At 42.5% G+C, this 26,565-nt stretch overlaps 1 protein-coding gene across 1 annotated transcript in view; it reads right to left on the bottom strand.

Moving 5' to 3' along the window:
• LOC126108679 (ankyrin-1-like) overlaps nt 1–26,565 on the bottom strand; it is a 65,432-nt gene that overhangs the window by 11,980 nt on the left and 26,887 nt on the right. Inside the window, exons 2-3 of the mRNA XM_049913989.1 lie at nt 15,909–16,482; nt 11,781–11,927 (exon numbers count right to left, since the gene is read on the bottom strand). Of these exons, the coding sequence (XP_049769946.1) occupies nt 11,781–11,927; nt 15,909–16,471 (710 nt within the window). The 5' untranslated portion in view covers nt 16,472–16,482. The remainder of the gene's footprint in view (nt 1–11,780; nt 11,928–15,908; nt 16,483–26,565) is intronic.

Genomic DNA, 26,565 nt, shown 5'->3' with positions numbered 1-26,565 from the left:
GGGTGCCATTGGTTACTCGTCTCTGTCACCTCTTGTTCGCATTGACGGCACTTTCAACAGTGGACGTTACATTTCAGACCCGTGGCTCTACCCTTCATTCAATCCACACGAAACCCTACATTTCAGCAGGATAATTCATGACCGCATGTTGCAGGTCTTGTACGGGCCTTTCTGGATATAGAAAATGTTCAACTGCTGCCCTGGCCAGCACATTCTCCAGATCTCTCACCAATTAAAAACGTCTGGTCAATGGTGGCCGAGCAACTGGCTCTTCACAATACACCAGTCACTACTCTTGATGAACTGTGGTATTGTGTTGAAGCTGCACGGGCAGCTGTACCTGTACACGCCATCCAAACTCTGTTTGACTCAATGCCCAGGCGTATCAAGGCCGTTATTACGGCCAGAGGTGGTTGTTCTGGGTACTGATTTCTCTGGATCTATGCACCTAAACTGAGTGAAAATGTAATCACATGTCAGTTCTAGTATAATATATTTATCCAATGAATACCCATTTATTATCTGAATTTCTTCTTGGTGTAGCAACTTTAATGGTCAGTAGTGTATCTTCTAACAGAAATCATTGGGTCATTATTGCCTCATATTCCTAGACATCTCCGAAATCCAAACTGATATTCTCCGACATCAGCTTCTACGAGTTTTTCCATTATTCTGCAAGGAGCTCATGTTAATAATTTGCAACCCAATGACGTAACTGGTATTTCATTAGTGCTCACACCTGTCAGCAACTGCTTTCTTTGGAACTGAAATCTCATATTATTCTTGAAATGTGAGGGTATTTCACCTCCCTCATACATCTTGCACACTAGATGGGAGATTTGTGTCATACAAGATGGGAGAGTTTTGTCATACCTTGCTCTCCCAAAACTGTCAGTAGCTCTGAAGGAATGCTGTCTGCTACGAGGTTCTTGAGGTCATTGGTCCCCAGACTTACACACTACTTAAACTAACATGCTAAGAGCACCACACACACACACACACACACACACACACACACACACACACACACACACACACACACACACCTTCTAGACAATCCTCCTTAGCCATTTTGCACTTCTCGTCAATAATTTTTTAAACATTCATATTTCCTTTTGCCTGCTTTGTTTGCTGAATTTTTATAGTTTCTTCTTTTAACAGTTGAACTCAGTATCTCTTGCATTAACCAAGGATTTCTATTTGGCCCTGTTTTTTACCTATTTGATCTTTTTCTACCTTCTCTGAAAGCTACCAATTCACCCCCCAAAACTTTATTCTTTGTTTTTCATTGTCATAGTTTGTTATTGTGTGTGCTGTAAGTCCATTGCTTCCTTCTCTAACAGTAAGTTTCTCACTTTTTTCGTTGTAACATAACCTGTTGTGTTTGCATCCCAATCATTTCCCCACTACTTACCTTTCCAAGTCTTGCATCTCATCCTGGCATTCTATTTTTTTATGCTTTGTTTCACATTCTCTACGGAGCATACTGATTTTGACATCAGCATGTGCTGCATAATTATTACTATTATCCTGGACACTAAGTATACAATTCGACACTATCGATTATGTCTTCAGTGTGCATGTACCACATGTAGGTGTGTGTCACCTTATATTGAGCCTTTTTAAAATTGCTTTACTTGTAGGTATGTACTTCTTGTGCCAAATTACGCGTTATTACCCGCATGATTTGTATGCACGAAAATTGAAATATTTCTGTTTGATGCCTGCTCCTGATATAATTTCAACACATTCTCTGTCTTCCATGACTGCCAGTCGAAATGGGTGTGCTTCTGTTGCCTGCCTGAGGTGCAGGAGGGTTTTAAATGTTCACTGGATTCCAAAGTCGATATCTGCAGTTGATTATCTTGGTCAATCAAAACAGGAAGTTCTTGAATCTCTATACAGGAGGGAATCAACATCTACATCTACATGGTTACTCTGCAGTTCACACTGAAGTGCCTGGCAGAGGGTTGAATGAACCTGTTTCATACTATTTCTCCACCATTCCACTCTCAAATGGCGTGTAGGAAAAAGGAACACCTCAATCTTTCCATTGGAGCTCTGATTTCTCTTATTTTATTATGTTGATCATTTCGCCCTACATAGATGGATGTCAACAAAATATTTTCCATCGGAAGAGAAAGCTGGCAATTGAAATTTCGTAAACAGATCTCGCCGCAAAGAAAACCGCCTTTGTTTCAGTGACTGCCACACCAACTCGCGTATCATATCAGTGACACTCTCACCCATATTCCGCGATAACAAGAAACGAACTGCCCTTCTTTGCACTTTTTCGCTGTCCTCCGCCAATCGTACCTGGTAAAGATCCCACACGATGCAGCAGTATTCCAGCAGAGGACGTACAAGTGTAATGTAGGCTCTCTTTGGTAGGTTTGTCCCATCTTCTAAGTTTCTGCCAACAAAGTGCAGTCTGTTTCGCCTTTCCCACAATATTATCTATGTGGTCATTCCAATTTAAGTTGCTCGTAATTGTAATTCCTAGGTATTTAGTTGAATTGACAGCCCTTCAATTTGTGCGATTTATCGTATACCCAAAATTTAGCGGATTTCTCTTAGTACCTATGTCGATGACCTCGCACTTTTCTTTGTTTGGTGCCAACTGCCACTTCCCGCATCATAAAGAAATTCTCTCTAGATCATTTTGTAACTGGAATTGATCGTCTGATGATTTCACTAGACGGTAAATTACAGCGTCATCTGCAAACAATCTAAGGGGGCAGCTCGATTATCACCTAGATCATTTATGTAAATCAGGAACAGCAGAGGGCCTATGACACTACCTTGCGGAACGCCGTATATGACTTCTATTCTACTCGATGATTTGCCGTCTGTCAGTATGAACTGTGACATCATTGCGAGGAAATCAAGAATCCAGTCACACAACAGAGACGATACTTCATACGTATCAAATTTGATTAATACCGGATGTACACGTGGACAAGGAAAAAAATTCCCGGATTTTTCCCAGATTTCCCACTTAAAAATACACTTTCTCCCGCGTGAAAACACTTTTTCCGTCTTAAGTGACAGTATATTTTCCCTCGGAAGTGCAAAACTTATCAATCCTTTGAATTGTTATGGTTCTGGACATGGGCGTAGAATTTACTGGCACTTTAGAAAACGAAACTCAGGGAAAAAGACACGTTTTGGAAATATCTTTGATGTGCAGCGACATGTACGTTGTGTATTTTCGTATTACCACAGCACACATTGGAATTCCACCAAACACCACATGTTACTTTCCGAATCACTGAAATCGAGATTGTGATGCGCTTTTGTAAGGCAGTCACAGATCATGTCACATGATCTTGCCAGCTCATGACAACGAGTATTCAGAGCATAGGACGCGTGATGTAGTCAGCCAATAGCAACTTCCTTGTTAAGCAGCGGTAACACACAAGTTAATGGCTTACATTAATATACATAGTGTTGCTACAAGAAAAGAAAAGCTTCCACATATAATATTGGTCACTAAGGTTAATAAGCTGCAAGAGAAACTAATCTTTCGATATAATGTTGATTTTTTGCGCGTGTTACACTTTAAGATACATCACACAAATGTGGCAGTAAAATTTTCAATAATGACAAATGTCTGATCTTCAGGGTTTGAAATTCTTCTAAATGGCTTGTCATCAAAGAGTTGATTTTTAAATGGAGTCAAACACACTGTGATTTAAGAATTTCGTGGTACATCCTCACGCATAGTCCAACTTGCGTTAAAGGATATTTACTTTGAAAGTAATGCTTTTCAAACCAGCATTCGCAATATTTTTCCACGACCTGCTGGAAACAGGTTCGTTCCAGCAGCTGCCAGAGAGCGCCAGGTAAGAGGCGCCCCGGGCTTGCGCAGCTAACATAACGTAGGAAGCCCGTCTGTACGTACATGTAAAACATTAAAAGATCTTACATTACGTTGTAAAAGCAGTAAGACGTCACAGGGTACTCCAAGAGATCATAATTTCGTGAACCATACTAAAATGTGCACATTTAAACTGCAACGTAAAGTGCACATTCGTATGTCCAGATTCAGATGAAAAGTTTCTTGGAGTACCAGTACTGCATTAGCTCATGTATGGTTCTTTATTATGGCATAATGCCACATGTGCTAGAAGATGAAAACTTGCACTTCAAATGCAGCGAACAGTTGAAACTAGCCAGTACTGTGGAATTAAAAATTTCGTTTCAAATACATTGGATGCCTCTGCGGAAAAGGTTAATGAAAGCCAAATTTCTTTAGCAAACAGACAAAAATAACTTCATTGTTCTGCAAGGCGATTAGTGCTCGACTGTTAGAAAGGTGGAAACAAAATAAAATCTGAAACTAATAACGTATATCAGCCTTTGGTAATTATGTGAATGTATTTTGATTCACTCGATACCTCCCGGCCAAAGATATCCGCTTTTCTTTCATTTGACGCAAGAGTAAACGAAGGAGAAACAGCAAAACCACTGAACATCAACACGGGTCACGTGGAGACTGCCCGCTGTAGTTCAGACTTCTCTGCGCATCAGCCTCGCATCTACGATATTTGCGAACCGGGTCAATACTAAAAAAAATCGAATTTTCAAAAGTACCCTATGCGCATCTTGTAAAGCACATCATTCTGAAAAATTTGAAACAAAAACATACGTGTTCGAGAAAATATAAGACATGTTATTTGGCCTTAAGTGTGCCGAAGTGCAGTGCCACGCCTCTTCGTACAGCGTTCTCCTATCGCACGTCACTGTATTTCGCTCTGTGGAATTGAAACGTGTATATTTTGTAAGCGATGACATTAAACTATATTCAGGACTGTGGAAATAGAAATGTCCTGTGCTGCCTCTCCTGCTCCCAGTCAGCCAGTTTGACAGCCTGCCCCTCTTTATTTTTTAAAAAACTCACCATTAATAGCGGATGACATTATTTGTAACCGGGAGAACAAGAATCCTTCAGAAAATTTGGACTCTTTATTGCCTAATAGCTAATAACTTCTTGTTTTGTGTGACAAAGTAAAATACAGGATACATAAAACCAATATAGACAAGAGACAAGCAAGAAAGTACACATTTCAATACTTATCTCCTGGCATTTTTTCTCTCTAATCTTGCTACAGCTTTAAATGGCGTGCTTTTGCTTTCTGCACAAGAATCTATTACCTCACCAAAGTTGGTCAAACTTTTTGCTGCATTAAAAATCGAAATTTCGTTACCTAATACTGAAAAAGCTGTTAATACAAATAATACCCAAGACTGGTGTGGTTTCTGGATCTTATTACATCTATTTTGTCGCTGGATGCTAAATAAAACAAAACAGGCCTTTCTAATATTGTACCAATTTAGCGAGACTGTTTTGACACAAATGGTCATTTTTAAAACACGATAGAATATAATTCACTAAGTACCAATATCAAATGCCTATTAGGCCTACAACAAGCAAAAAGCTTTATGTTAGGAAATAGTTTCACATTTCATTCATACGCACCAGTTTCTTAAGCACGAGATCGGAAAGTAGTATTACGAAATTCTTATATAAATTTGGAATAGTCTCGTCCTTCCATAATTTGTGTGATGTCCTCGTTTATTCTGCTTCCTTGTTCTAACAATCTTGTCATCACCAATTCTGTGGATATTCCTGTCACTGTCAAAATTTGTTCGCCGATCAACTTCAGTAACCCCGCCCGAATCACTGGTTTAGTTACCCCGCGATTGTTCTGCCATTAGGCGTTGTTACAAATTCGTACAAAACGTTTTCTGCGTTACTTCCGAATCAGAACTTAAGCGGCTGATAGCCGGCGACTGTACAACTGGTCCTTACTAGTGTAGCAATCTGGCCAGAAAGTTTCTGTCAAAATTTCATTTTCTTGGATACAACGAGAAGATAATACGTAATCTTACCCACTTGTTATTCCTGCAGTTGTTTATTTCCATTCTGGTAGACTGAATCTATGGATTTCGCTACGAATTATAACAAAGCTGACCATTCGAAAATCCAATCAACCACATCATCAGACAGCCACTGGCATTCATCCGTTCGGCTTTACTCAGCTCAGCTCGTACGGGCCCCATCCCCTTTTGTCTGCAGAAAGTTTATTTTCTAGATGCGATGAGGATTCTCCTGACATATCACATACACCACGCACGCATTCAAAAATCAACTTACGATTCATTCAGAAATGAACTTAAAATGTGTTCAGAAACCAACAAGGATGAGTTTCAAAATCATATAAATGATCGATAGATCAACGTGGTCTGGATGTTAGGCACTTTGTGAAACAAGTTTTTTTTCCCTTGAGAACATGAATTTGGCGCCCCCTTTTCCCGGTACCATCTAGCTGCTTGCTGCGACTGCTTGCACAGTGGAGAGCCACATTCCTGTAGCCAGAAGCGGGAGAATATGCTTCACAAACGCGACTCAATTGCGCATGCGCATGAGCTCGCTCGTAACTGCTAACACGAATGTAATGTAAACAGTTGTGACTTCACGGTCATCGGAAGGAATTTGTTGTTATGAAGTATTGCACAGTCTTCCTAAAGCCTTTGACACATTTTGCTGTCGGCAGACGCTTGCATGAGGACTCTGTTGTCATCGTATATGGTGCATTTCCTTTGCATTTCAAGTTATTTTGGTTTTTTTCTCTCGTTAAGTTTCATTGTTGCAGTATTATTCTGCAGTTGCGGGATACAGTAATATCATTTGTTAGAGTAACGGTTCTTGCTAGTCAAAATTACAAAAATTTAACTGAAAACTAAAACAATGAAAAATTCCCAGAATTCTAAAAAATTCCCAGGTTTTTCCTGGTTTTCTCCCGGATGAAAAAATTCCCGTGTCCTTGAAATGCAGCAAATAGTTGAAACTAGCCAATAATGTGGAATTGAACACTTCATTTCAAACAAACTGGCTGCCTCAGCGGAAAAGATCAATAAAAGCTGAATTACTTCAGCAAAGCGACAAAATTAACTTCATTGTTCTGCAAGATAATTAATGCTTGACTGTCAGAAAGGTGGAAATTGTATTAAAATCTGGAACTAATGACATATTTTAATCTTCCATAATTGTGTGAATGTATTTTAATTCACTTGATATCTCCCAGCCACAGACACCACTCCCTTTCATTTGACATGACAGCAGTGAACGAAGAGGAAACGGGTAAAGTCACTAAATGTGAACACAGATCACCCCCCCCCCCCAACTACAAGACAACCTGATCTGCGCATCAACCCTGGATCTATGATATTTCTTACCAGGGCAATACTAGATGGTTAGATGGTGGCGCCACCCCCCCTCCACCCCTCCCTCAAGCGCTTGAGATAGGGCGTAAAAAAAAACTTTTCAAAAAATGTTCATTTTGTAGCGCACTTCTTCCTGAAGAGTCCTATGCATAAAACATATAACTTCGAGGAAATTTAGGACGCGGTATTTGGTCTTAAGTGTGCCAAAGTGCAGTGCCACGCCTCTTAACACAGCGTTCTCTTACTGCACTGCACGCCACTGCACTTTGCACTGTGTGACTCAAATGTGTATTTTGTAACAGATGCCATCGAACTACATTCAGGACAGCGGAAATTAAAATGTCCTTTGTTTTTTAAACAAAATAATCTCGCAATTAATACTGGATGGAATTATTTGTAACCGGAAGAGGAAGATTTCTTCAAAAAATGTCGATTCTTTATTGCTTAATAGCTAATAACTTTCCATTCTGTGTGACATAAAATGAAATACAGGATACACAAAACCAGGTAAGACAAGAGACAGACAAGCAAGGCAGAACATATTTCTTCAATCCTTGCATTCTTTTCTCACTAATCTTGCTCTAGCTTTACATGCCGTGCTTTCCTTTCTGTGAAAGAATCTGTTACCTCATCAAAATTCGTCAACTGTTTTGCTACAAGAAAAATCGAAATTTCGTTGTCTAATACTAAAAAAACTTTTAATACAAATAGTACCAAAGACTGGTGTGGTTTCTCGATCTCATTACGTCTATAGCCACTGTTTGCAGGATGAAAGAAAATAGGCCTTTCTAATATTGCAGCAACTGTAACACACACCAAACAAGCGAGATCGTTTTGGTAACAATGGTCATTTTTATAATACAGCAGAATATAACTCTGCCAAGTAATAATATGAAATGCCTGTTTGGCCTACTACAAGCAAAAGGCTTTATGTTAGGAAATAGTTTCATGTTTCATTCATAAGCTCCAGTTTCTAAAGCATGAGATCGAAAAGTAGAAAAGTAGTAGTACGAAATTTTTGTATAAATTTGGAACCGCCCCGTTTCTTCTCCTTCCTCGTTCTAACAAAATCTTCTCATCCCTAATTCTGTAACTATTCCTATCATTGTCAAAGCTCATTCTCCAGTTAACTCTACTAACTCTGCCAGAATCACCAGTTTAGTAATTATCCAGCGATTATTCTCCGGTTAGGTGTTATTACGTGTTCGTACAACGCGTTTTCCGCGCTTCTCCCAGAATGGAACTTAAGCGGCTGCTAACCAGGAAATGTGCAACTTGCCCTCTCTAGTGTAGCGACCTGGTCAAAAACTTTGTCAAACTTTCATTTTCTTTGATACAGCGACAAGATAATACGTTAACATTTCGTATCTGTTATTCCTGTTAGTCGTTCATTTCCACTCTTGTAGTCTGAATCTACGGACGTAGCTATACGCTCATCATCTGCATACCAGTCAGTCACACACACACACACACACACACACTACACTCACCCGTGCGGCTTTATTCCGCTCAGCTCATGTAGCCCTGTCCCCTTTTGTCTGCAGGAAAGTTTATTTCCAGATGCGACGAGGATTCCCCTGGCAGGTACATCACATACACTATGCACGCATTCAAAAATCAACTTATGATTCATTCAGAAATCAACTTAGAATGTGATCCAAAATGTTCAAAAATCAACAGCGATGAGCTTCAAACTCTCTTGAATAATCGATAGACCAATGTGCTCTAGATGCTAGGTGCTTTGTCAAATAAGGTTATTTTTCCTCAACAATACGAATTTGCCCCCCCCCCCCTCGCCACCGAAATTGCCGCCTGGTTCAGATACTCCGGTTTGCTGTGTGCCGAACCAACAGCGACATTCCTCTTTCCAGAAGTGAAAGAAGTTACTACTCAGACGCAACTCAACTGCACATGCGCGTGATTCCGCTCGTAACTGCTTAAATGAATCTGATGTAAACAGTTGTGACTTAACACTCATCGGAGGTTATTTGTTGTGACGAAGCACTGCATTGTCTTCCTACAGCCTTTCACACATTTTGCTGTTGGCAGACACTTGTATGAGCACTGTGTTTTTTTGTTTATATATGAACCATTTCCTTTGCATTTTAAATTTCATTCCCTCGTTCATATTTTGTTGCTGCAGTATTATTCTGCAGTAGCAGGATACAGTAATGTCCTTTGTTAGCGTATCGGTTATTACCAGTCAAAATGACAAAAAATTAACTGAAAACTAAATCAATGAAAAACTCCCGGGATTCTAGAAAATTCCCGTTTTTCCCGATTTTCTTGTGGATGAAAAAATTCCTGGGTCTTTCCCAGATCTTCCGGGCCGTATACACCATGTAATAGTCTTGTTAGGAATGGTATCAAAACTCTTCTGGAAATCAAGGAATATGGAATCGATCTTAGATCCCTTGTCGACAGCACTCATTACTTCATGGGAATAAATAGCTAGCTGTGTTGCACAAGAACGATATTTTCTGAATCCGTGTTGGTTATGTATCAATAAGTCATTTTCTTCAAGGTGAGTCATAATGTTCGAGTACAGTATATTCTCCAAAATCCTACTGCAAACTGAGGTCAGTAATATGCGTCTGGAATTCAATAGGTTACTCCTATTTCCTTTCTTGAGTAATGGCGTGACCTGTGCTACTTTCCAGTCTTTAGGAACAGACCTTTCGCCAAGTGAACGGTTGTATATGATTGCTAAGAAAGGCACTATTGTGTCTGCATACGCTGAAAGGAACCTGATTCGTATTCCATCTGGACCAGAAGACTTGCCTTTCTTAAGTGATTTGAGTTGTTTCACAACACCTAAAATATATACTTTTATGTCACTGATGCTAACAGCTGAATTCTTGAATAGTTACTTTGCCTTTTTTCGTGAAGGAATTACGGAAAACTGTATTTAGTAACTCCGCTGCAGTGGCACCACCATCGGGAACATTTCCATTGCTATCGCGCAGTGACGGTGTTGACTGTTTTGTCACTGGTGTACTTTACATACGACCAGAATCTCTTTGGGCTTTCTACCACATTTTGAGACAATGTTTCATTGTGGAAACTATTAAAAGGGAATTAGTCAAGTCCATTCAAAAGACTCCTGCCACATTAAATTACTTGTTTGGCTCCCACGTTTCCCTTTGTATAGGGGAGAAATTTCTGTATTATACAATAGCTTATTGCATTCTGCTCTGGTTAATTTGAAAAGTCAAGTCTCACTGCTGTTGGTCCTGTGTGTGTGTGTGTGTGTGTGTGTGTGTGTGTGTGTGTGTGTGTTACTGAAGCATAAATTGGTCCGTACTTTATTTTGAAACCCACCAGCTATTGAGTCATCTTGCAAACATGTCAGTTCACTTTGAGATGGCAGTATATTTTCAGTAGGACCAACTATCTTTGCCCACGTCGGTTGCTCTTTTCTAAAAATAAAAGTTAACTATACCATGGAATTATACAAAACTTCTCCTCGGTGAATCAAAACCACTACTCATCACACCTGGTGACCTCCATCATCCATCAGTTTGTTTACGAGTGACGATCCATACAGTGCTGTACGCATCTCCACTCAGCCACACCCACTGCATTTCTCACTTCTCGAGAGCAGATGCCTCAACCATTAGACCAGCTGAGTGTGTTTGCTGGCGTAGATGGAATTACCATTGTGGATGATGTTTGTACCCATGGTTTGCAGACACCACACAAGAGGTTCTCCCGTACATCATCTGAAGTAAGATAACAAATCCACGGATCCGATTTTCCTCTTGCTACTCTTCCCACAAGTCCCCCAGGATAAACTCTAGTGCAAGTGTCGATGAGAAGCTGAGTCAGAAGTGGAGGTGTGCTCAGGCAGCCGACTGCTCAAGGAGACTGCCTGCAATAAGCAGCAAATCTGGGCTCCTGTTACAGTGTGGCACAGATTTCCAGTAGTCACTACAGACGTAACTGACCAGGGAACCATTTAAGGAATATTCGAATTACATTTTAAGACATACCCAAAACAAGCTGTATCCTCATTACTGTACTAAATATTAACTTTTTGTCATTATTACTTCTATTTCTGTTTACCTTTCTTTTGCCATTTCTTCCGGAGTGTCTTCAACAACATATCTACAACCATTCACATAGGTTCTGTTGAGTGGAATTGCGTGAAAAATCCCGTTTCCATACCCATTTAATTCAGAATCAATTTGTAAAACACACAGTCATCACTCAAAACAAAATCTAGATTCAACACATCAATATATAAAGAATCTTTGGAAATGGGTATGATTTGTATGGGACACTTCCTACGTAACTACAATTGAGTGACTGAACTGAACGTAATTCTCACTGCAAATACAGAGAACGAGAAAACTTCTGCATATGTGCTCAATCTTCAAAATATCACAGCCAAAAAAGTGAGAAAGGAGTAATGTTTAATGGCAACTGTAACCTCTATCCAAAAACTGAAGGAATCTGTATTTTATTTTATTTACTGTATCAGCTGGTTAATGCCAAAATAAGCAGTACTGTGAGGGTAAGACTTTGGCACCTGTGGTAACACAACTCACCGGAAGCGCGAGACGGCTGCGTCATCAGGTGGAGGGGTGTGTCGGGCAGACGTGGGAGGCGCAGCTGCAGCAGGAGTCCGGCTGTGGCCGCTGTGGGGTTGACGGTCAGAGTTGGGGGTGGGCCCGCCCCCTGTGGCGGTTGGCGAGCTGCACAGAGAAACACTGTGTGGATGGGCGTGTTCACACAGGGGCTCACTGCAGGCGGTACAGCAGAGGGACTGTCCACCGGGGCAACAGTACACTCAGTGCCAACAACACCAGCCTGTCACTTAACGTGACTGTGCCACCAATTAACTGATCTTTTTCTGCACTACTTCTGCTATATTCCCCATTAGCGTAGCTTAACATGCAAAACAAAAAATTGTTCAAAATGAAGCACAAACCAAATTCTAAACATAAGGGCCAACAATTTTGCTGCCCTGACAGAACAACTTTCAGACAGAATTTAGAAGCAGTGAAAGTCAACTGGCTGCTACTTTTGGTTGTGAGGTAATTTGAAAACTGATATATGGATGCTGAATTATATCACTGGAGGGAGAGAGAGAGAGAGAGAGAGAGAGAGAGAGAGAGAGAGAGATCCAGCGATAGAGAAACAAACTGATAAGTTGGAATACAACTTACTGTTGAAACTATATGGTCATGGATATGCAGGCGCTGTTTTATGTGAAGCCTGAGGGAATGACGAAGATGGACAAGAATTAAAAGAGCTATGCTATAAAAGTTATCAGGAGTATATTCAAAATCTGCATTTGAGTAAAGCAAATAGAACTGTACATATGTGTGTAATGTCTCTACAATTCGATTCATTGAAAAGAGAGCAGTGGTGATGTGTTTCTTAAACAACAATTTTCGTGTTGAGCAGTTTGCAGTAGAGGCCACCATTAAAAGAAAAAAATGGATTACGCAGTGTATGCAATTTTTATATGATGGACAATGTTTACAACTTGTGAAGTAACCTGTAGTCTATTGAATATGGATTTTTTTTTAATTGAAAAGGAAACAAAATAGACTTGTATGGAGCATATGTATCCGAGAGACAGAGGCAACAAACGATAGCTGGATGAAAACGTCACATCAATACTGACGTTGTGGGAGATATGTCTTACACCTGTAGGTGGACAGCAAATATAATCTGCTGTATGCCAGTAGCAGGAAACCTGATAGGATTCCCTGGACGACCTCTGGTGACGCCACAGGGAACTTCAAACAAGACCAGGGGGGGCAGAGATTGCCTCTCTGTTTAGTGAAAGGGAATGCACGGAAAACATTCAGGGTGATAGCTGAACAGAGACAAGAAGGAAATGTGATTGTAAAGCACAGCATTGAGTGTGACAATATTATTGTGCTGGCTGGATTATTCTCTTCTTGTTTGCCCCCAGTGTGCATGAGTAGCCCCAGCGCTCATAGCTCCTGCTTTACTGGATATCTCAGGGAGTCATACCCTGCTCTTTGGTGCCAGTCACCTAGGGGTAGCGTCTTTTTTAGTAATCAGGAAAGTCCTCAGTCCCGGGTTTGAACCTCACAATCACTTAAATTTTGAATAAGAATCATCAGCATTGGTGTCTGAAGACTTCCAGCATAAGGTGTCACCCTCTTTCAGCCAACAGCCTTTCCAAAGAGGGCGGAGGGCCGACAGAGGTTCAGGGCACACTCTTTCCCTTGAGGTCTGAAACTGCCCCTAAATGAGGAAGAATTGGCAATGATCAACAACGTGAGGATACAGAAGGCAATGTAAACCACTGCTTAAAGATACATAACGTCCGTCAATGAGGCATGTGATTCAATAAGTCTGTGCTGTACAGACTCTCCATTGGCAAGACTAGTCCCCCATTCAAACCTCCAGGCAAGGAGGCCCAAGGGGGAGGTGACCATGAGAAAAAAGTTGAGTTATCCACGAAAGGATAACGTTCTACGAGTCGTCATGTGGAAAGTAAGGAATTTGTATGTGGTTGGGAAGCTAGAAAATAAGAAAAGGGAAATGCTGAGGACGTATCTAGCTGTAGTGTCTGTCAGTGACGCGGAAAGAAAAGGGGAAAGGGAAAGGGGAAAGTGAAAGGGGAAAGGGAAAGGGGAAAGGGGAAAGGGAAAAGGAAAAGGAAAGGGAAAAGGAAGGATTTCTGGCCACATGAGAATAGGGTAGTAGCAACAGCAGCAGATAACATGAGTAGGATTCAGTATCAATAGAAAGGCAGGGCAGAAAGTGAGATACTGTGAACGGATGAGTATAGATGTTCTCGTGAGAATCGAAAGCAAACCAACAACATCCATAGTTCAGGTATACATGATGACGTCGCAAGTTGAAGGTGAAGAGAGAGAAAGTATGAGGATATTGAAGACGTAATTTGGTACATATGTAATAGTCATGGAGGGATTGAAACACAACTGTAGGGGAAGGAGTAGAAGAAAGGGTTACACGAGAATATGTACTTGAGAATAGGAATAGGAGAGAAGTAAGGCTAGTTAAGTTCTATAGTAAATTTATCCTAGTAGTAGCTGGTATAGTCTATTCAAGACAAGGGGGTATACTTGGGAAAGGACTGAAACATGGGAGGTTTAAAGTCAGATTTTGAAATCAGATACTGGACAGTACAGCAAACCCAGGAGTAGATTTAGACTCATAACAATTTAGCAGTGATGAAGAGTAGGCTGAATTTTACGAGACTGGTCAGGAGCAATCGGTGTACAAAGAAGTGGAATACAGTAGTACTAAGGAAAGAAGAGATGAGATTTATGTTCTCTGAGGCTACAGATACTGCGATAATTAACAGCTCAATAGTTGGAAAGAAAAACGTAGGTACAAAGAAGCTAACTGTGAAGAAACCATGGAAAATACAGGAAAACCTTTAGTTGATCAATCAAAGAAAGAAATTCAAGAATATTCAGGAAAATTCAGTAATTGAGAAATATGTCACTTAAGGATGAAATGAATAGGAAGTGCAGAGAAGCTAACGTGAAATGGCTGCACGAAAAATGTGAAGAAATCAAAGAATAAATGATCCTTGGGACGACTGACGCAGCATATAGAAAAGTCAAAGCAATCTTCAACGGAATTAAAAGCAAGCGTGGTAACATTAAGAGCACAATGGGAATTCCAGTGTTAAATACAGAGGTGAGATCGGATAGTTGGAAAGAGTACACTGAAGGCCTCTCTGATTGGAACAACTTGTCTGATGGCGTGACAGAAGAACAAGCTGGAGTCGGTATGGAAAATATTGGTGATTAGAATCAGATTTTAAAAGCGCTTTGGAAAATTTAAGATCAAAGAAGGCATAAGGTATAGACAACATTCAATCACAAGTTCTAGAATCATTGGAGGAGGTGGCAAAAGGTCTATTCTCACTGGTGTGTAGAATGTATGAGTCTGGCAATATACAATCTGACAGAGAGAGAAATATAATCATCACGATTTGGGAGACTGCAAGAGCAGAGAAGTGTGAGAATTATCGCACAATCAGCTTAACAGCTCTAGCATCCCAGTTGCTAAGAAGGATAATACACAGGAGAACGGAAAAGAAAATTGACGTTCCGTAACATTCATAGGATTTGTGGTCCTGGCGAAAGCGTTCGGCAATATCAAATGTTGCAAGATGTTTGAAATTCTGAGAAAAATACGGGTAAGCCACAGGAGAAGTCGAGTAATTTGCAATATGTACAAGAGGCAAAAAGGTAAAATAAGAGTGGAAGACGAAGAGCGAAGTATTCGGGTTAAAAAACGTGTCAGATTGGGATGTAATCTTTCGCCTCTACTGTTCAATCTATATACCGAAGAAGCGATGACGGAAATAATGGAAAGACTGAAGAGTGGAATTAAAATTCAGGGTGAAACGATATACGATTTGCTGATGACTGATTCCCTCAGTGACAGTGAAGAACAATTACATGGTTTGTTGAATGGAATGAACAGTGTAATGAGTACAGAATATGGAATGAGAGTAAATAAGAGAAAGGCAAAATTGATAAGAAGCAGTAGAAGTGTAAACAGCGAGAGACTTAGCATCGTGACCGACTATCAGTAAGTAGATGACGTTACGGTGCTATGCAACGTAGGCAACAAAGCAACCCACGACGAACAAAGCAAGGACGACGTCAAATTCACACTAGCACTGCCAAAAATGGAATCGTGCTTACCTGGCTTCTGCTGGTGGCTCACCGAGCAGACGGGTGACTTTGTTGACTTCTTGTGGGTAGTCGAGCACAGCGTCTGCCCAGCCCCACGTGGCCATCACCTGCGGGTGGTGCTTTATGAAGGCGACGGCAGCCCTGGTGGCGTCCGGGCACGAGTGCCTCACTGCCCTGACGGCCGTCGCCGCTGCGGTCTCGACGGCCAACTGCGAGATCAGCTGCCGCTCGCAGGCAGCCTTCAGGCCCGACAAGCCGTACTTGTCGGCCGCCGAGAGCAGCTGGGCGGCCGTGTCGGGCAGCTGGGGGGCCTGCAGGGTATACGTGTAGGCCACCAGGAGCCTCAGCACCGGGCCCTCCACGTCGTCGATCCTCACCTGGCCGCAGCTGGCCTCCAGCATGCCGTGCGCGAACATCGCTGCGAACACGGGGCTCGCGGCTGCCAACACGGCCCTGTGAGCCGCCACCCTCGTCTCGCCCGCCACGAGCGTCACCAGGGCGCCTTCACCCCCGTCTAGCAGGGCGGCCAGGGCCTCGGTTGTGTTGTTCTGAACCTCCGTAACTGCCGACATGGTGGGTGGTCCTGAAACACAGTGCCACTGAGCAGCCCTCACACTGCACCCTCAACACTTGTACGAGGCGCATGCATACCTGCATGAAACAACAGCTGTTGAAGTGTTGTCCACCCTAAATCAAATGCAACGTCACCAGTTTCCTTCAAATGACAATGGTCCGTACTGCTTCGTGATCACCTAAGGTTTGTAACTACCAGCGTGGTACTATGATAGACTCCTTTCACCTTCTAAAAATGTTATTGTTCTCAGTCAAAAGATGGTTTATATATGTCATAGCAAAAAAATGGCAAAGCAACAAACTTCCTTCAGCACTAAAGTTACAGGACTTATACAGGGCGTTTCAAAAAGAAAGAGCAGATTTCAAACATTTATTTCTCAAAAACTACAAATGATAGAAACACAATTCCAACGGTCCTTCACTCAATATGAGTACCAAATGTTACACAACAAATATCAAAACTGTACCTCAATATGAGCACCATTTGTTACACGACAAATATCAAACCGGTATCTCATTTCTTGCCACACACGACGCAACTGGTCTTTAGTTACCGAATTCACGGCCGCAACAATTCGATGTCGTACCTCTTGAAGAGTAGCGGGCATAGGTGGGACATAAACACAGTCCTTTATGTACCCCCACAAATAAAAATCGCAGGGAGTAAGGTCTGGTGACCTGGGAGGCCACAGACGATGACATTGATCTTGTGCTCCTGCTCTTCCAATCCACCGTCCTGGAATGGTGTTATTTAGGTACCGTCGTACAGGTTCAGAGAAGTGTGGTGGGGCGCCATCTTGCATGAAGATGAAGTGATTTCAATCTTCCTGAAGTTGAGGAAATAGCCAGTTTTCTAACATGTCCAGGTAAATGGTTCCTGTGATAGTTTTCTCCATGAAAAAGAAAGGTCCATAAACTTTGTTTACCGAAATTGCACAAAAGACGTTAACCTTTGGTGAGTCTCTTTCATGTTGAATAACGTCCCTCGGAGTTTCACTCGCCCAAATTCGTACGTTATGCCGATTAACTTTACCAGAAATGTGAAACGTTGATTCATCTGAAAAAATTAATCGTTCGGCAAAATTGTCCTCTTCCATGTCCTGTAGAATTGCAGTTGAAAATTCGAACCTTTTGTTGTGGTCGTCAGGACGCAATGCTTGCAATAACTGCAGTTTGTACGGCTTCATGTGCAGACGGTTACTCAGAACGCGCCATACCGTTGTTTTAGACATGTTTAGTTCGTGACTTGCCCGTGTCGTGGATTTTCTAGGGCTCCTTTCGTAAGCTGCACGGACACGCTCGACATTTTCATCCGATGTGCGTGGACGACCCGTGCTTTTTCGCTTGCAGATGCAACCATCTTCTACGAATCTGTGATGCCACTCATAAATTTGCTTATGACGAGGCGGCTGTTTGTTGAATTGACGGCGGAATGCACGTTGCACACCAACAATGGACTCTAACTTTGCAAATTGCAGCACACAAAATGATCGTTCCTGTGGTGTCGTCGCCATTTTCCTACAAACAAACGCCAGCGCCACTGCGGATTTGCATGGAACTTCTGCGCGGACCATTGAAAAACTTTGAACCTTTCTCTGACAAGAAACGTTTGAATTGTGTTTCTATCATTTGTAGTTTTTGAGAAATAAATGTTTGAAATCTGCTCTTTCTTTTTGAAACGCCCTGTATTTAAATCTAAGCTCGTGGCACCTCTGAGAAAAATTTTCTTCCTCCTTATCTCAGGTTCCACAGATCAGTGACACATCAGAAGCAATGTACATGTAATGCAGAAATCAGTTTCCTTGGTGAATGTCTCAGGGTAGGCACGATTAAACTTGACAGGCCATCGTGGCCGAGTGGTTCTAGGCGCTTAAATCCGGAACCGCGCGCCTGCTACGGTCACAGGTTCGAATCCTGCCTTGGGCATGGGTGTGTGTGATGTCCTTAGGTTAGTTAGGTTTAAGTAGTTCTAGGTTCTATTGGACTGATGACCTCCGATGTTAAGTCCCATACAGCTCAGAGCCATTTGAGCCGTTTTGAACCACTGTAAGTCTAAATTCATTGGTATGTTTAACTCTCCTTTGAACAGATTGATATCTGCGTCTTGTTTCTTCAGAAAAAGATGCAGCGCCCACCTCCGTGGTAAAGAATGCTGCATAATACTATCGTAAATCATGTCGCCATTTTATCCGAATGTTGCAAGCTATGGTGTACCCAGGTATTTCCAGGTTGAGCAGTTTAGGAATGAAACTCGTTGGCTCCATTTCCAGAACATGTGTTGTGGAACTTTCGCACAAATATATATTTGCATCTCCTTCTGGCGTGGACATGTTTGTATAGCATCTTTGCCCCACAGAACGTTCGGATACTTATTAGATGATAGATACGTCATGGCTAAACCAAAGTAAGCTCCATCACAGCTCCAACAACACTCTTGACTCTCCTGGTCGTATGAGGGGGCAAACGACGGAGTCAGTGAAATAGTTCCACACACTACAGTGTAGCTGGTTTCCTAAATTCAGACAATTGGGTTTCGCGAGCACGGCGTCCACTTTTTTCGAAACGTGCCGAATCAGCATCTCCATTCCACCAGCGTAAGACGTCTGCCGGACCGTTACGGTGCCAGGAGAGCGCCTAAGAATTCGTCCCAAGGCTTCTGTCACGCCAGCTCGACGTGGATGGAGACTTCGAGGCAGTGCTGCACAGAGCGTAGCGCCAGAGGTCAGCGCAGGGTCGCAGGCCAACACGTGCACTGCAGGCTTCTGGAAGCCACCCGACCAACCCAAGTCTTCCTTTCCCATCCCTCATTAGTTAGTTGTACATTTGCTTCCGTTTTATATCGCTTTTTGGTTTTTTTCGCCTCCCCATACCAAGTATCCACTCAACGTTATAGGCTCAAAACTTGGCGTTGTAATCGCATAATGAACGGCTTTTTACTGTTGTTTACAGGTATTGTTACGGTATTTTCCTACATCCAAGTGCTGCTGCATGTCAATGAACGAAGTGGTAAAAGCTGTAAAGCCGTTTACATTTCCATACAGTCATCGAGCATCGACATGTTCCTCGTCTAAGAAACAGACGTCATTGTCTTATAAATCTTTAATATATCCCGAGATCAGTGGTGTAGTATTCTACTTTATTGTGATACTCGCAACGCGACTGTAGTTTACACTGAGCTTTCGCAGATTCTTTCACTCAAAGAGTTTTCTAGGTAATCACAAATTTGCCAAGATACTGAGCAGGATCGTGTCTGAATTATTAGTAGACAGAGAGCCATGGTCCCGATCACCTTCAGCATATTTTGGAGACACAATCTTCGTGCGTGTCTGCGCCAAGTAACCGACAGAGAAACGTGTGTGAAACTCAAGTAGTGGACTGGATATGCAGGGCGCGGCGGTGAGACACTCTGGGCTCACATTCGGGAGGACAGTGGTTCGACCACACACCGTGCAGTGGTCCGCAGCAGGTCTGCAGACAGAGGGCGAATGAGTGGATGTGGCTGCTTGTCATTTGTGTCTTCTGCACCGGTTTTCTGTTTGCTGTCCACCCACACAGGTTTTTCTTCATGGAGTCTCTCTCAATAGGAGTGCCGTGATGGTGCCCTAGAAGAGGCATTACCTTTAAGGTACCTGTCTTCCATTATCGAATGTTCCAGAAATTACAACAGGTATTTAGCTGTCTGTGTGTCTTTTCCCAGGAAAACCGTGAGGAAGTGGTCTCATTTCGTCCATCATTAAAGTTGTTTACAAGGTTTCCAATGAGTACGACGTGCAGTAAACTACTTTTCAATATTGATACAATTTCCAATGGTGGTGATGTTTCCTTCTACAGTGTAATTTCTGTGTGTGGGTCACACAAGTCAGAAATGATTTCACGGTGCCATCAATTTGGAATCATTACAGTCGTCTCATCAGTATGAATTGCAGAGTTCCTTATTCTTTTTCCATCCGAATTAGAAATTAATCAGCAAAAGCACTCTACGCCCTCTCGAAGGTTTTTTATTAATGAGAAAACATTTGACTGAGCTTTTGATATTAATGTTATCACTTTCTTCCACCCCTCAGAGGCGTTTTCGATGTGATGGGGCCTTCCACTGTAATTCCAAATGTCTGATGGCATCTGGTCTTTACCAACTAACTAGTCCAGAAATAGTCCAACAATCGACGAAACTAGTTTTTCAGACAGTATTTTCTGAATAGATAGCCAACCATGGTCCAATATTTCTAAGATAATATATCGTACTCCGGATAGATTGTTAGATAACAATGTCTTTCTTAGTTTTTCTTAAGAGGGGACTTCTTTCCACGTTGTTGATTAAAATGAAAATTGCAACTCGTAATCTCTGGTTCAGGAAATAAATTTCCAGCTGATTGGAATGGACATTAGCAACTTCCAGACTCACGATGAGAGAAGAAGGTTCGATCCGAGCACATTAATTTCATTTGTAAAGTAATAGTAAATATTAGGACTATGTAGTATGTCTCAAATACTGAGGTGCATTCTGACTCCTAACACGTACACAATTGTCTTCATGATTCAAACCAACTGTTAGTGGTTAAATTGTGCTGTAAGCAAAATTCTGCCAGGCAGCTTCCCCTTTCATTCCCTTACTTCAGTTCTTTTCTCCTCCAACTTTTCTTCCACTTCGTATTCCGACTATCGATTTCGAGTGCCGCATCACAAGTTTTCATCTCGCTTAACGATCTGACCAATTTCTTTTCTCTCTAAAAGCATTTCCTTAATCTCTTCGTCATTTTCGGAACCAGTTGACGTGCAGGCCAGTACTTCTGTAACTGGTTTGGCTGTGTGTCTGTCCTGGCTGTGGTAGCGACTTCACTGTGCAGCTCAGATAGCAATAAGATTAGTGTTTTCGGCCGAGAACGATATTAAACAAATTTCCAGTTACCTCGGAGAGAAATCTAAAGAGGAGCTATTCTCAAACACACACATTTCTTGCTACCAGATGCTGAAAAGAAGACAGGCATTGTGAAGAACCTAGCCACACCAAGATCAAGGACCCAGAGTAAAATACGTAAGCATAATCATCCGACTGAGCTACTTATAAAACTACGGGGGCGTTCGATCTGCAACGCTACACTTTTTTCTCGGCCAATTTCTGTTGGAAAAATGCGAAATTTGTGAGACATCGTGGAATATTCCCGCTTCAGCCCCTACAGCTTCATGAAATTCCAACAGCTGACAGCACTGTATGTAGCCTCCAAAATGGCGTCCGTAAAGGAGGTGCGACCCAAGCAGAGAGCTGTCACTGAGTTTCTTTCGGATGAAAACCAGAGCATCGGAGATCTTCATATCCGCTTGCAGAATGTCTGAGGAGATTTGGCAGTGAACAGAAGCACCGCGAGTCTTAGTGCGAGGTGTCTGTCAGCGTCAGAAGGGCTTACTGGTGATCAAAGCCTGGCCTAGCAGCGCCATCGTCGCAGCAGGGTTGTGCATATCTGGCCGACCTCCACGTGTCGGTCAGCTGCAGACGGCTGTGACTCCTGCGATGTGGGAACGTGCTCTCATTCAAGGTGACCGGTGGATCACTCAGAGCTGAACAACCCGCATCTCGCACCTTCCGACTTCCGTCTGTTTGGTCCAACGAAGGATGCACTCCACGGCAAGCAGTACACGGATGATGGGCAGGTCACTGATGCAGCAAGACGTGAGTGGCTGGTCAACTGTTTATTCACTCCGTCAGTTTTATCAGTTTAATGAAACAACCAGATGAAACTGGCCATGTCAGCTATATCAACACTTTTTCAACCACTCTCTGGGTTTGCAATGTAGCTAATTATTACGAATTGTCATCTCACATCGAAAGCGTAGCTTACCACGGAGCTGGGAGGAGCAGAATTTTGGTTCTCACGCTGGCACAGCTGATTTCAGGTGAATAACTTCAGTACTTTCGGAGATATAAATTTTTACCTAAGGGACGACTGTGATTGGTTCATCTATAGCATCAATTGAAACTACAACCAGAAGTACAGGTCCATAAGATCTAATTGTCTGGAATTTTCTTTAGTTTCATTACCACAGATTTCTGACTAAATAGAAAGTACTTTGGAAAATTATTATTTCATCGTGTTTTGGTTGTTTAAGTGTTTTGCAGGGTCTGAGGACATACGTTGAAATTTTATGGAAATTAAGTAAATGTATGTGTGATAAAGTTTCTTGTACAATAGTGGAATTTGTGGCGTATGGCCGACTTACTTTGGTTTTGTAAAAGGCAGCCAGAAGGGTCGTTGAGTATTAAATCTGTAAGTAATTTATGTTGCGGAATGGAATCTAATTTTGTCTTCATTAAATTTTATTTAGTTTTGGAATTACGTGATTTCCAGTCTAAATTACATCCAGTAATCTGATTGGCTGACATAAAAATACCTGAAGTATACAAGTGCTCGAAATGATCTGATTGGCTGTTTAATATATTAGCCAATAGGAATTAAGCATATCCTGTGCGTATCAGTATGGCTTTGTGCCTCCGATCTACGAGCCGATGAAGTCGTTCGGGAGCCATCTTCTGGTAAACGCCTATGTTAAATCACGCTGATCAAATTTATTCCAAAATAAAGAAATTTGCGCGTTTTATTGCTTCTCTTGCCGTTGACAAAGAGCGACTACAGTACAGAATATTTTGTGAAAGCTTGAGATTTGTGAGTGATTTATTTTAGGAGATATTCGCATGTGAACATTTTATTTCGTACACAAACACTGCGCGGCGTGTTTCGTGCTGATTACGAGACATTATATGCATTATAGGAATGTTTCTATACTGAGTCTGGGCGAGTGATTTCACTGACTTTTGTTTTCAAGGTTTATTGGAATGCCGCAATTGTTAAATCAGCCCAGAATTTCGCCATTCTGCATGGTTTTCGAGGAGCTAAGGGCTGCACTGAGTGCAGGTGATTTCTGGAGGAGACAATATTCCATAAAAGCACATTTAGAAAGTCTGTAGAACCAACGTCAAATCCTGACTCTGTGAATACATCACAACTCCATTCGTATTGCTCTCGCACAGATCACGAAGACAAGTTTACACTGATCACTGCACACACAGAGGCACTATAATGATTCTTCACACACCCCTGAACGTGAATGGACCATGAGAAACTCCTAGTAAGTGATACGATGCATGTACCCAGTGCCATGCACTTCACAGTCGTTTCAAGGGTGTAGATAAGTGAGACTCAGTTTGGGAGGAGGAAGAATCACACTTATCTTTTAAGGGACTGCAACTGATTGGTTCCTCCAGTAAATATAAGGACCTTGCTGCTCTCTCACGTAAACAACTCTGATAATACGTAGCGAGTCCGTAATTATGAGCAATACATCATCCATCCGCGGTAACTATAGACTTTGCATTACTGTACTGAAACTTCCTGCAGAGCTGAAAGGAACAGTTAGAACTTAACGGTCGTTAAATACTGGAAGAATCCCATAGTGTGTGGCGTTTTCAGTCCTTATTACGACCATGTGCTCCCTCTGAACGTCATCACGTCACCAGCGCACACAAATGCAACTGTGAGGCCACATAAATGGACGGCTGTGTGTCTATCAAACGTCAGTTTTCGTCATTTGGTTTTTTCCCTGTATGCAGACATCGTAAAGTGATAAATGGGCAGAATTACTCACAACAGAGTCAGTGCCCATACTGACACATACGATGAGTTTCATTATGCACTTAGCCGGGGAACTGCGATTGTGCAACACTAACGCATCGTAGGTAACATATGACACACGTCGCCCGGCTAAAAACCAGGACGCCCTTCCTGCTGAAAAAGACACACACGAGATTCTCCTGTCCTCCGGCAAAGTGGCTCTGCTTCCCCACTGTAACCACCAACCTCCGAATACCATGCAGTCCTTAAAGGACTGCTTAAAACCTGTTCGTGTCTAGAAGTCAGATCCCTTATCAGTGAAGAGCCGTCGAATGACTAATCAGTTGAGTGGAAAAAGCTAGTGAAAAGTCGAGAGGTTATCGATTACATTTATCAAATCACCCACCAAATGTCTAAAGTATGGCAAGCTGCAATCATTCTGGAGTCTTATACATGTGAGAAACAGATTTTCTCTGGAAAAAATTAACAGCAGCTACTGCACCTTACAAACACATTTTCTTTTGCGAACTTCCAGCGTGTTGCAGTACCTTAGGGCGACAACTACTATTCATCAGTACATAAAAAACCAGCCCAAGTTGCAAATTTTTACTTTTTATTCATTCGATGACCAGTTTCGAGCCGAGACCAATTTTGAAATCGTCGCAACATAATCGGAAATGGGATTTCCGAACGTTTCAAAAATGTACTACGAACATTTGACATGTTCGTAAATGCTATGATTTGAAAATGGGTCTCGGCCCGTAATTAATCATCAAATAAATAAAATGTAAAAATTTGCTACTTGGACTGCTTTCCCATTCTACTGACTTTTTTGCAACAGACTTTTTGGTCGTAAGTTTCTCTGTATAATAAATGCCTCTGAAAATCCTACACGAGGCAAAATTCTAACTTCAATAAAAGTCAAAGGGAAGAATCGTTAATCTCACGAAATAATCTTTTTTCAACTGCCGATGTCAGTTATTTGAAGTGTGTGCGCGCGCGCGCACACACACACACACACACACACACACACACACACACACACACACACACACCAAAAGTTGTCTTGCCTCACCTGAGTCCCGCGAGTTCTGGAACCTGTACAGAAAAATGGAATAGACAGCAACATGAACATCATGTCCGCCCTTTTTATTGCTCATGAAAGCCACACATTGGATGATGTACCACCACACAGCCAGACCTTCAGAGGTGGTGGTCCAGATTGTAATACCTCTAATACCCAGTAGTACGTCCTCTTGCATTGATGCATGCCTGTATTCGTCGTGGCATACTATCCACAACTTCATCAAGGCACTGTTGGTCCAGATTGTCCCACTCCTCTATGGCGATTCGGCGTAGATCCGGCAGAGTGGTTGGTGGGTTACGTCGTCCATAAACAGCGCTTTTCAATCTGTCCCAAACATGTTTGGTAGGGTTCATGTCTGGAGAACGTGTTCGCCACTAGTCGAGCGATGTCGTAATCCTGATGCACGATGGGGGCGCGAATTGTCGTCCACCAAGACGAATGCCTCGCCAATGTGCTACCGATATGGTTGCATTATCGGTCAGAGGATGGAATTCAGGTGTCTTACAGCCGTTACGGTGCCTTCCGTGACCACCAGCGGCATACGTCGGTCGGCCCACCACATCATGCCACCCCATAACAGCAGCGAACCTCCACCTTGCTGCACTCGCTGGACAGAGTGCCTAAGGCGTTCAGACTGACCGGGTTGTCTCCAAACATGTCTCGGGCAATTGTCTGGTTGAAGGCATATGCGACACTCATCGGTGAAGAGAACGTGATGCCAATCCTGAGTGGTCCATTCGGCATGTTGTCGGGCCCATCTGTTCCACGCTGCACGGCCTCGTGGTTGCCAAGATCCTCGGCATGGACGTTGGGAGTGAAGTTGCGCATCATACAGCCTATTGCGCACAGTGAGTCGTAACACGACGTCCTGGGACTGTACGAAAAGCATTATTCAACGTGGTGCCGTTGCTGCCAGAGTTATTCCGACGCATAATCCGTAGGCAGCGGTCATCCACTGCGGCCTGAGCGAGGCACGTCATAGACAGTTCCTGTCTCTCTCTCTCTCTCTCTCTCTCTCTCTCTCTCTCTCTCTCTCCCTCCCTCCATGTCCTAACAACGTCGCTTTGGTTCACTCCGAGACGCCTGGACACTTCCCTTGTTGAGAGCCCTTCCCAGCACAAAGGGACAATGCGGACGCGACCGAACCGCGCTGTTTACCGTCTAGGCATGGTTGAACCACATAGAACACGAGCCGTGTATCACCTTCCGGGGGTGGAATGACGAACTGATTGGCTGTCCGACCCGCTTTGTCTAACAGACGCTGGCCATGCATAGCTGTTTACATTTTTGGGTGGGTTTAGTGACGTCTCTGAACTGTCAAAGGGACTGTGATACAATATCCACAGTCAACGTTTATCTTCAGGAGTTCTGGGAACCGCAAAACTTTTGGTGTGTGTGTGTGTGT

Source organism: Schistocerca cancellata, chromosome 11 (genome assembly GCF_023864275.1).
Source record: "Schistocerca cancellata isolate TAMUIC-IGC-003103 chromosome 11, iqSchCanc2.1, whole genome shotgun sequence".
Classification (NCBI taxonomy): domain Eukaryota; kingdom Metazoa; phylum Arthropoda; class Insecta; order Orthoptera; family Acrididae; genus Schistocerca; species Schistocerca cancellata.
Note: the sequence above shows the minus strand (reverse complement) of the source record. Positions and strands in the feature narration are given on the sequence as shown.